Genomic DNA, 11,770 nt, shown 5'->3' on the forward strand with positions numbered 1-11,770 from the left:
CAAAGTGCCTAACACCAATAAACATGTTGAGATTCTTATAAAACCTGGGCTTTTTTTATTTCGTTGACTTCAAAATATGCTTGAGATCAGTTCCAATACAGAAGTCTCCTTTTAGAAATGTTATTTTCAGGGTTTCCGCGGGGTTTTAAAAAGTATTAAAAAGTGATAAATGAAAATTGCCAAATTTAAGGCCATTAAAAGTGTTAAATTCACTGTCAGAGGTTTTTTTTTTTAAAATTGGTATTATTTTTTACCTTTTACATTTTAAGCAGTCTATTTTATTGTCATTGACAAAGTGAAATACATGTGAAACATCTGGTCAACATCAATGAGTCTATAAATCTGTTCTGTATAGTGTTCTATAGGTCAAAATCTGTATTAATGTCAAAAGGTCCGTGATTAACACTTAATGTTGTGACAGTTTTTTTTTTAAATCTGAAGGTAGTGAAAAAGGTATTAAATTGGTATTAAATTTAACATAAGGATTGCTGTATAAACCCTGTATTTTGCAGTTGTTTTAATTATTGTCTCATTATTTCATTGATAATTTGACTTTGGCTTTATTCATCTGATCTGATCCTTTTGTTTCTCCTTCAATTGTTTATCAGACTGTTCTTGTTGGTGCTGATGGAGATCGTGGTCACGGACGATCAAGCTCTATGTTCCTGCTGAATTTCCGTTGTGCAGAGGATGTGATGTATTGTCCCAAACCCAATCAAGCGAACTACTTTTACAGTTAGTATACCTCCACAATTGTCCTGCCCTTCTGTACATTACAGCACCTTCAAACAAGTTCAATTCAATATTTCAAGTCATAAATAAGCATTACATTTTTCTGATCGTCCCCTTTCTTTGGGTCATTAGCTTACTTTGTTTTTATCTTCCCCCCCGTATGTCTGACATCAGAATGAGTTGCTGCTCGACTACAGGACGTGTGTCCTATCACTGAGGCCACATGTGTATCGGCAGAGATGGATCGCTGTAAGCACGTGGGACGCCTCCGTCTGGGCGAAGACCATTCTATCCTCAATCCACAGAAATGGCATTGTGTGGAATGCAGCACAACAGATTCAGTGTGGGCCTGCCTCAAGTGCTCCCATGTGGCCTGTGGACGTTTCATAGAGGAGCACTCTCTCAAACACTTTCAGGAGTCACAGCACCCACTTGCTATGGAGGTGCGTGAGCTGGATGTCTTCTGCTTTGCCTGTGGAGACTATGTACTCAACGATAATGCAGAGGGAGACCTCAAACTCCTCAGAGGGGCCCTCTCTACTGTTCGGAGCCCGGGTAGGCGTTCACTGCGCTCTTCCACCGGGGGGGATTGCACCCCCTGGGTTGGGGAACTCGGGCCACAGCCTCCCATGCAGCTGGCCTTGCGCCACAGAAGAAAAACACTTCTGGGGAAGATGCTTCGGATTTGGACCAGCAAATACCAGGAACTTCAGAATCAGCGTCAAGAGAAGCTCGAGGAGGCCAGGAGACAAAAGAAAGAGGTCAAAAGGAGGCTAATGGAGGAACTTGGGAATGTACCGCCTCGGAAAAGTGCTAGGCTTCTTACTCAGGCTCCCAGATCGACCATCACGCTCATTCCCCGTAAATTTCGTGACCCTCCAGAACGCCTACCTCCTCCTCCTAAGAAGCCTTCACTTCTCCCTCTCTCCCGTAAGGCTCCTCATCACGGCAGAGCCACTAAACTGAGGAGATACTACTCCACACATGCTGTAACACGACGAAGACTGGCGCCAGGTGTCACTGGTCTGCGCAACTTGGGGAATACATGCTACATGAACTCAATATTGCAAGTGCTGAGCCACTTGCAGAAATTCAGGGAGTGTTTTCTCACTTTGGACCTGTGTGAGACTGAAGAGCTGCTGGCTAAGACCAATCAGTCCCAGCCGATGAAGGGGGTGACTGGAGCGGTGGTCAGCAATGGTAACACAGCACTGTCGGAGTGCCCTCTTGGACCCATGGGGAAAGCAGGTTGTTGGAATTTGCCTATGGGGAGAAAAGAAAGTGTCCCGCCTGCTTCCCAGGCTGCAGAGTTGGTCCAGCCCAAGGAGCCTCGGTGCTCCACCCGCCAGCAGATGTCTCTGTGCCATGAGTTGCATACACTTTTCAGGGTCATGTGGTCAGGCCGGTGGTCTTTGGTTTCTCCCTTCGCCATGCTGCACTCTGTGTGGAACCTAATTCCAGCTTTCCGTGGGTACGACCAGCAGGATGCCCAGGAGTTTTTGTGTGAGCTGCTGGATAAGGTGCAGCAAGAGCTGGACACAGAGGGATCCAAACGTCGGATAGTTATTCCCATCACAAAGAGGAAACTATCAAAGCAAGTGCTAAAGGTTCTTAACACCATCTTTCATGGACAGCTACTCAGCCAGGTGAGACCGTCAATCCATTACTTATGTCACATAACATAACTATATTCCGTTGAAAACATGAAGCACACTTAAGACTAGGGCTGTTCGATTTTGCCCAAAAATAAAATCTCGATTTTTTTCTCTCAAAATATGATTTTCGATTACGATTATTTTGTGAATTGACAAAAGGCAAAGAAATTATTTCAAATATGCTGTTTTTTTTATTGAACATTTGCCCCATTGGGCTTTAAGTGCAAACTTTGCTCTTATTAAACCAAAAATGAATGAATAAAGTGCAAAACTCTGTAAAATAAGTTGAAAAAAAGTTTTAAAAAATATAAGAAAATATAAAGTTTTATCTCTGGAAAAAAAAAAATCAGCAAATCAGCACTTGCAAACATACAGTAAGTTATATTTACAATTAAATAAAACAAGACATTTTCTAATTAAACTAAACTACACTAAAGAGCCTCTCCCATGGGGCACTTGTCGCAGGTATTGAGAGGTATTTCCATCAATCATTAATATGGTATCAATCATTAATATGTGTGCAGAAAAGGTAAAGAAAAAAAGTGGAAAATCGATTTTACGATTTTCACGTTTTAACATCGTTTTAATTACATAATCGCGATTACGATTTAAAAGCGATTAATCGAACAGCCCTACTTAAGACCCTTTTCATTATTGTATAGTCCCTCCCCAATCACATTAGGCTTTTTAGTTGCCCTTTCCTGCACTTGAAAGGCTTTGTCCCAAAACTACAGTGAAGAACGGTAGCCGTTTCTGTGCTGAGATCCCACAATACTGTTGTTCCAGAGAGTCCTGAACAGGCATAGAGATCAAGCTAAAGGTGGCATAATCCAGCCAGGAAGCTGGGTTTCCACTCTAGATGAGCAGTACGACGTTGCTCTGCATCAAATGTAACTGCTTACCCTTTCTACACAGAGCTTCCCTTTGTTTTGCCTCTGTTGCTACCTTCCAAGGTAGAACAGGAGGAAAATGCCCCACTTTTCCTTCTCAGGGATTTTGACATACAAAATCGGGCAGAATATCAGCACAAAGGTCAATGCTTAAAAGTGTTGTATGTTAGGCACTTGTTAAACATTTTAAGTGGCACCAAGGATCTTTCTTTATTATGTTGAAATATCAGTTTTGTTTAATTTGGAGGAATTTTTTTCTTAATTTTAGGAAGTGTCATCTAGCTCTTGCGACCCAGTTTTTGCTAGAAGTCATCACAAGTAACTTTGAACTCCCAAGTTGTCTTATTCCACTCTCACCTCTTCATGCAGATAATGTACACACAAACATCAACAGAGTTCAGTCACAGAGCTACACTAGACATCATGGCAGAGGTCACTGGATGGTCAATAAAGTAATTGCAGAAGAAAGTATGAGTGACTGAACCAGAGACCAAACAAGAAATTCTTAGACAGGGTTTAAAAAGCAGCTTAATCTCCAACCCTATGGGGGCCCCTCTGAGCTAAAATAATGCAAAATGTCATTTTATGTTGCTTTTTAAAAAAAAAGAATACTTGACCTCCTTAGAGTGAGATCAGGTTGAAAACATAAAATGGATTTTAATTGAATACCAGTCAGAGACTCTCAAGCTGCTTAATTCAGAATAGGAGGTGTGATAATGAAATTGTGTGTTTCTTAACCTGTTAAAAGGACTGGCTATTCATCTTGATCATTACAAAGTGTTGCCTGGTGACCTTGTGGGCAGGGTTTATGGCAATTGGATGGACTTAACATGTTGTTCACATTTCCTCTCTTTTTACTGTCTTGAAATGTTGTTTTTCCACCCAAACAACAATAATTTACTATACAACTCCGTGATTTAAAAGTATTTTGACATTAGATTATGAAATATTGCCCCAAAGAAGTTCTTATTTGTGTTGTATTTGTCCTTTAAGTCATTTTATTGTCTGATTGTATTCTGCAATTAAGATAACCACAGTTGCTCATTCCTGTAAAACTTTAGTCTCCAAGGTGAAATTGTGTTTTTGTAGTAAAAAAGCAGTCAGTATTATGAAGATGACAGAAGATCATTGAAACACTTATAAGATAGTAGCAGTATAGTGCATAGTTTATATATAAGACCTTCTGCTTAATCCCCCCCCTTTTTTTTCTCCTTCTCTATCCCTCTATTATCTGTGTTTCTTAGGTAACATGTCTGTCCTGTAAGCACAAATCCAACACAGTAGAGCCATTCTGGGATTTGTCGTTGGAGTTTCCCGAGCGATACCACAGTACAGAGAGAGGCTCGGGCTCTACAGCTTACCAGCGTAGCTGCACCCTCATAGAGATGCTGTCCAAGTTTACAGAGATGGAGGCTCTGGAAGGCAGGATCTATGCCTGCAACCACTGCAACAGTAAGTACACGTTAAATGTGTTAATTGCAAAATAAACCAGATATATTTTTCTCTTAAAGGAGCTGTATGTAAGAGCAATAATAAAACGAATCATAAAATTACCCCGATATGTCAACAGACATTTAAAAATCATGTTCATTTCAAATACTTATGTCACTGACAACAGCACTCAAGCCAGGATATTCCAGTCTAAAAAGAGGAGTTGCAGCCCTCAACTGATGTTTATGTTGTCATTTTTTGTTTTGGCCTGAAGCTCCACCCTCCACCTATCTCCCAATCACCAAGTCAGTATTGTTTCGGCATCCGGGTTGCCAGCTCGGCTCTAATTATCGCAGCAGCCGCTACGAACGTGTTGGATGAAAAACCTGGCAACCTCTGGTCGGGGGGAGGAGGGGGAGGGTACACGCCGCTCAACAATATTTTGAAAGTGACTACAGTACCAGTTTTGGCCATTTCTTACAGACGGCTCCTTTAAATTACCTAAATCTGAGGTTGCATAAAAGTCAATCATTGAGTATTTTGCTTAGTACTGATATTGTGAATATTTACCATGATAACTCACTGACTGTGGGATTATGCATTGGTTGACTTTTAAAAATTCCAGACCAGCTGCAAAGTGTGTGTTTTTACCTTTTTAAATCAGACGCTTACGGCACATTATTTGTATTAAAATATTATTAAAGCAAAATGAAGAGTCAGTCATTTTCAAGGAAAGTTAATGTATATATGGCAAAACTGCCATGTGTGTGTGTGTGTGTGTGTGTGTGTGTGTATATATATATATATATATATATATGTGAAATACCATCTAACCACATTGACATTGGGAAAGTTGGACATTAAACAAATGTACATGCACATAACATTTTCATGATCTGATCATTTGTTTTTCTTTAAAGTTCATAAACCTGATTATTTGTATCCCTGAGCAAGAATATACTATACTCAAAAATATCACTCCTTAATAGTTTAATACAATGTGATGGTTGACTTGCAGATTTGAGTGTAAAATAAGATGTTTGATGTGAAATACCAGTGTGCATGTGCTGTGCCATATGCAAACATTTTGTCTGAATGATGTGAATTTGAAGGAAAACATCCATTATTTTAAACAGTTTTATTTAGGATTGTTATTTTGGCAATACTTGTGATGGGGGCTGACTAAAACTAGGCTGCCAGCCTTTTTAAAGCAGTTCAAATATTTGAACTAATTGCAACGCCTGATTCATTTTAAATAAGATGTCATGTCTTTACTGAAACGAAGCCTCCCATTAGTAATGTACATTCTTTTTCTGTTCTCTGATTAATTTACCCTGTTGCTGTTTTCAGAAAGAAGAAGGAAATCATCCCACAAACCCTTAGTTCTGTCAGAAGCATGTAAACAACTTCTGATCTACCGTTTACCTCAGGTTCTACGGCTGCACCTTAAACGCTTCAGGCAAGTCTCTACAGGCTCATCGGTTTTATTTCTTTCATTTGAAACAAAAATCACGGTGCAAAAGTACAGAAGGTGTATTCTTTTAATCATGAGGTCTGGCATTGTTGTTATGTTAACTAGTCTCTGGTGTGTGACAGATGGTCCGGGCGGAACCATAGGGAGAAAATCGGCGTCCATGTGGCCTTCGACCAGGTTCTGAACATCAGACCGTACTGCTGCACAGACTCAGGTCACTCTGTTCATAGAGGAGGCTACATCTACGATCTGTCTGCTGTGGTTATGCATCATGGCAAAGGCTTCGGCTCAGGGCACTACACCGCATACTGCTACAATACAGAAGGAGGTGAGGATTTCACTATTAGCCACTAGGAATGGGTGATATTTTACCGTTCACGATAAACCGTCAAAAAAATTCCCCACGGTAAGAATTTGTCATCTTGCAGTAAAAACGATACATTCCCGTTGATGACGTTTTTGTGTAAAAGCGGAAGGGAGGGAAGGAAGGAAGGAAGGAAGGAAGGAAGGAAGGAAGGAAGGAAGGAAGGAAGGAAGGAAGGAAGGAACTGAAAGAAAGGAAGGAAGGAAGGAACTGAAAGAAAGGAAGGAAGGAAGGAACTGAAAGAAAGGAAGGAAGGAAGGAACTGAAAGGAAGGAAGGAAGGAAGGAACTGAAAGGAAGGAAGGAAGGAAGGAAGGAACTGAAAGGAAGGAAGGAAGGAAGGAAGGAACTGAAAGAAAGAAAGAAAGGAAGGAACTGAAAGAAAGGAAGAAAGGAAGGGACTGAAAGAAAGGAAGAAAGGAAGGGACTGAAAGAAAGAAAGGAAGGAAGGAACTGAAAGAAAGGAAGGAACTGAAAGAAAGGAAGGAACTGAAAGAAAGGAAGGAACTGAAAGAAAGGAAGGAACTGAAAAGGGCTGAGTATGGTTCTGCGTCACACACACGCAGAGCACACGGCGCACCCGTGACACCGTCACGAACTGTTCAGACTTCTCCGTCTCTCCATCTGGTCGCGGTGCAGTACCCCCCGCGGCCACTAGTTAGCGATCTTTTTCTGAATGGTTTATCCGACTTTTTCCGGTCACAGTAAATCAAAGAAATAAGGACAACTATTGTGCAAAAAACAAAAACAAAAAAAATCACACATAAACGAAGAAAAAAGCCCTGGAAGTTCACTACTGCTTCAAACCGGAAACCGGAAATGCTTCGCTTTCAAACGAACCAATCACAGCCCTCTCGGTCTGCGTGTGGACGGCGTCGCCTCGACGCGTAGTTACAATTTTCGGGAGGTGCACGTCACTGACGGCGCATGTGACGGCGTGTCCTCTGCGTGTACAAAAACCAAACGCCGTAGACACGGCGTCGTTTTGACGCAGAAGCATAATTCAGCCTAAAGAAAGGAAGGAAGGAAGGAACTGAAAGAAAGAAAAAAAAATTCCCATTAGTTTAGTAGCATTTAGTATCTTTTAGAGCAGTGTTTTGGGGGCTCCAAAGACTGGATGTGGTGATAGATTTATAGTTACAAAAGTGGAGTTGAATTGGTATTTTTTCTATCGTCATTTTTATCGTTTTCGGGATAAATGCCAGAAATTATCGTGATAATTTTTTTTAGTCCATACCGCCCATCCCTATTAGCCACAGAAGTCGTGTGTTACATTGTAGGCCCATTCTTGTGTGTGTTTTTAATATTTTATTTTTGTCGTCCTCAGGTTTCTGGGTCCACTGTAATGACTCTGAGATGAAGGTTTGCAGTGTGGAAGAAGTGTGCAACACTCAGGCCTATATTCTCTTCTATACCCAGAGATCTGCCTAGGTACCTCTCTCGCTGTGACGTTGACCTTTACTTAGCAACTGAGGGCTGCATTTCTGAAAACCTCTGTTTTCCCAGATGTCATCACTTTGAAATGATTTTCTAGCAAAAGATGACAATGAGGTGCGAGTGAAAGCCACAGTCATGAGGCAAGGAGGAGAATTAGCAGCATAAACAAAGGTTATAGTGACAAATAGGTTTTCCATGGTGAATAGAAGGCAAACTTGAATTGAAAGCTGAATTGTGTGTGATCATACCGTAAGCAGAAAACCGAAAACCTTTTCATAAATGAGGCCACAAGTGTCCCAGCCTGTGTGACCAGTTTGATGGTTCATGGCCTGTAGAGTGTGGGAGCAGGTCCAGCTCTGTTCTGCTGAACCCCAAGTTGTGTTTCCATATTCCCACACACCAATCAGACTCACGTCAGAGTCTGGAAACATCCAAGCGCTCACCAAGGACAGCATTTTACATTCAAAGTCAACATGGATTTTGGAATTTGAAACACTTTGTCATAGTAAAATCATCTGGCTGAGCATTTTCCTACATCGCTGTACATTTGATCTTGGTGCACTAAAAATATTAGGGAGGTTCATAATTCAGGATCTTTGTATAGGTTCATGGGAGAATCTAGCAATCAGACTGAAGTCCAAACTCCATGTTGTCTCTTGTTCAGCTTTTTTGATTATTGTGAAACGTCAGTTACAGAAACTTTAAATACTCTTACCTGTGTCATTTGTATTTCATCTTTTTCCTCTCCTCACTGCTGTGACTCGATACTGTGTCTTAGGTTCAAGACTCTCATTGAACATAAATAGTTTTCGCTTTATTTTTGTATTTTTAATCATTCTGTTTCAATTCCATGAAAAGAGGCAAAAAGATTACGGTTTAGATACTCGATAAATGATAGGAAAGTTGCACTTTTATGGAGAGGCTGTTGGTCCTACTGTATGTTTGGCTCCCGTAACTTCTTAAAATGGCAGCTCCTCCTGTGATTTGGTTAGTCTTGAGCGGGGATTCAGAGATGCCGCACCTCTGTCTAACCCGCAGGAGATGAGAAAAGAGTAAAAAGAGCAGGAGGCGATACTGAAGAATGTGTTTTTGGGAGACTTGGAGTACCCATTTTAAGTTGAGCACCTGAAAGCAATATATTGTACATTGTTCATCTTGACAGGAAATTAAGATAAATTCAGGAATTCTTCTGCTTGTTATACAATGTTTTTTTTCTACTCTGATGTTTCTATCAAGTTCTTTAGAATTTGCTAGTTAATCAATAAACCTGTTGTGTTTGATACGAGTCAAATGCAAGAAACATTTGTGAACTCTGTGAAAGTCGGAACAATCTAATGACGATGAATGTCTTACTTTATAGAGATCAGTTGTGGCCATGCCACTGGCTCTGATCCCCTTGAGTTCTGTCTTGTACTGTAAGAAAACCTGTCATAAATGTATTGTTCGTAAGGGTTTTGCCTGACGATAATTATTAAAAAGACAACAAACATCAGCATAATTGTTCAAGCTGGCATCATTTTGAGTGATAATTTAATCTAAAATGCCTTTGTTTTAATATGTTTCAAAAAGAACGATTCATTCTGCTTTTTCATAAATTTTGGGTCGTGACTGAGCTCGGATGACAGATAAAGTGGAACTGAAATAATCCACAGGATTACCAAATGCATACACAGCTGATCTGAGACCCGCTCTTAATGTTGCGCCTCTAAATGTAAATGTAAGCTGGTTCAGAAAGATGCTGCAGATAAGAGCGCATTAAATGTGAATAATCTGATAATGATCTTTTTTTCAACCCACTGAAGTTATGCATGCTCATTAATATACGATGAAAATCACACATCTCACATTATAGTGGACCCCAGTTTGCTCTGCTACTTTTGGAAAGTAAAACAAACAAAAAACAGGTATTACTTGGCATAACACTGCCATTGGCCGGGTTTCCCAGATCAGTTAAGTAGTTCTTAACAGCGAAAGACTTCTTTCAAACCTTCTTAAGGAGCCTGTGAAAGAAAATCGCGTTTCCCAGAGTCGCTCTTAGCTTAAGTATCTCTTTCATTAAGAAGGAAATGAAAGATGCTGCTGACCCAGTCTTTCCAACCATCTTAGTGAACAAAGACTCACAGATCCAGCCGCGTCAGGCAAATCAATATCACACCAAGCAATGAGATATTAAAACAATGCACCCCGCACAAGTTTTGATCTATTTTATACTTTAGATTTATATTGTTTAGCATTTATTGGTGACAGCAAAGGAAAAAAAAAAGAAAAATAAGGAATAACAAGTGTGTTCCTGTATATGCTTTATGCTTTACGCACAAATAAAACAATCATCATGAATATCATTTATTTGATAATTTGGCTGCTATACAGCATGTTCTCGCTGCAAATCAACCGCGTCGCCGCGCGAAGCAGAAATGTTTTTATGAACGCATTCGTGCGTCAGCACTTTAGTCCCCTGGACGTGTCGGACCGGGCTGTCAGACCGGGACACCTGCGCCGTGCCCGAGCCCGAGCACCTCTACGTGTGATGACAGGGAAGTAGCAGTTGAAGAACAGGAGCCTTTGATGAATCGTTCATTACAGTCTCAAATATAATCAATGGTGTCGGTTTATATTAAAGAATCTTTTTGCCCAGAAGAAAAAAGAGCGAAGACAACGACCCATAACTATTTTCTTCTCTTGAAAAAACCTGCACCGCGGGGTTTAGGATAAAAAGACGCTGCGGCGCGAGTCGGGATGCAGCGTCTCAGAAGAGGAGGAATACGTGCGAGGCGGGGCTGATCTCTGCAATCTGAAGCGCTCTATAATTGTAAAAAGAATTTCACTTATCACGGGTTCTTTTTGGAACATAACCCCTGCGAAAAACCAGGGATTGCTGTAATTCCACGTTGCGATTTGCGAAACTCGCCTTCTCTTGGCTCATGTTTTTGAACACACACAAACGCCCACCCCGTTTCCTCCCGGTTTCTGCGTGTGGGGAAAAAAAGCCTCACTGTAGCCAGAAATAACGGAGTAACGCACCGTTTGGATGAAAAAGGGTCATTGAATTATATTTATCATCTTAATTTTTTATTATAACGCACAGGCAGCAGTGAATTAGTGCGTTAGGCAGCAGTGCTGCGTGTGAAAATGCGCTGATAGTGATCGGTGATCGATTTGTCTGGCATCGATTCATTTGGTTTCAGAACCGGACAGCTGCTCCAAAGAGCGTCTGAAAGAGCGAAACTAAAGGACGGTGTTAAGAAGTCATCTGGGAAACACCCGTATCTTAGGGTTCTCTCTTAGTTCAAACCTTCTTTGAACCTCTCTTAAATCCTTAAGAGAGGTTGAATCTGGGAAACCCGGCCATTGTCTTTCTGACAGACCTTGACTCCTTTCCACATTTCTTACCCCCTTTTTTATATATATGGGTCAATGACGAATAAGGATTTTCAACAAGTCAATTTTAAAATAATAAAAAAAAAGAATATCTATTGCAGTAGTTCAAACATTAAGAATGTTGTGTACACATAAATTCATATAAAACTTTTAAATTAAGTGATTTTTGTCAAGATGAATTGGCACTAGCCTTAAAAAAGGTCATGTGGTGCAACCATGATTCATATTAAAATAAATTAATTTCCTTAACATCTTGACATCTTTTTTTTTTGACAAGTTTTCAGTATTATACAAAAATGGTTGTTTTTTTAATGGTCGCGCCACATGATATTTCATAAAATGATCATCAGTCAAACTTTGTATATTATGATGGACATATAAATATAAATGTGTATAAATCTTACACACTA

The 11,770-nt window shown here is 40.3% G+C and overlaps 1 protein-coding gene across 5 annotated transcripts in view; it reads left to right on the forward strand.

Annotated features, from left to right (window-relative positions):
- usp49 (ubiquitin specific peptidase 49) overlaps window positions 1–9,726 on the forward strand; it is a 13,283-nt gene extending 3,557 nt beyond the window's left edge. For 4 of the 5 annotated variants that reach the window (XM_061727074.1, XM_061727072.1, XM_061727076.1 and 1 more), the window contains exons 2-7: window positions 609–735; window positions 907–2,378; window positions 4,522–4,729; window positions 6,059–6,167; window positions 6,305–6,510; window positions 7,873–9,726. In XM_061727074.1, coding sequence (XP_061583058.1) covers window positions 972–2,378; window positions 4,522–4,729; window positions 6,059–6,167; window positions 6,305–6,510; window positions 7,873–7,976 — 2,034 coding nt within the window. In that variant the 5' untranslated portion in view covers window positions 609–735; window positions 907–971 and the 3' untranslated portion in view covers window positions 7,977–9,726. Of the gene's footprint in view, window positions 1–608; window positions 736–894; window positions 2,379–4,521; window positions 4,730–6,058; window positions 6,168–6,304; window positions 6,511–7,872 lie in introns of all 5 variants that reach the window. The other variant, XM_061727073.1, reaches the window with a different exon arrangement.
- Window positions 9,727–11,770: the final 2,044 nt, after the last annotated feature.

The sequence above is a fragment of the Cololabis saira genome, chromosome 8 (genome assembly GCF_033807715.1).
Source record: "Cololabis saira isolate AMF1-May2022 chromosome 8, fColSai1.1, whole genome shotgun sequence".
Lineage (NCBI taxonomy): Eukaryota > Metazoa > Chordata > Actinopteri > Beloniformes > Belonidae > Cololabis > Cololabis saira.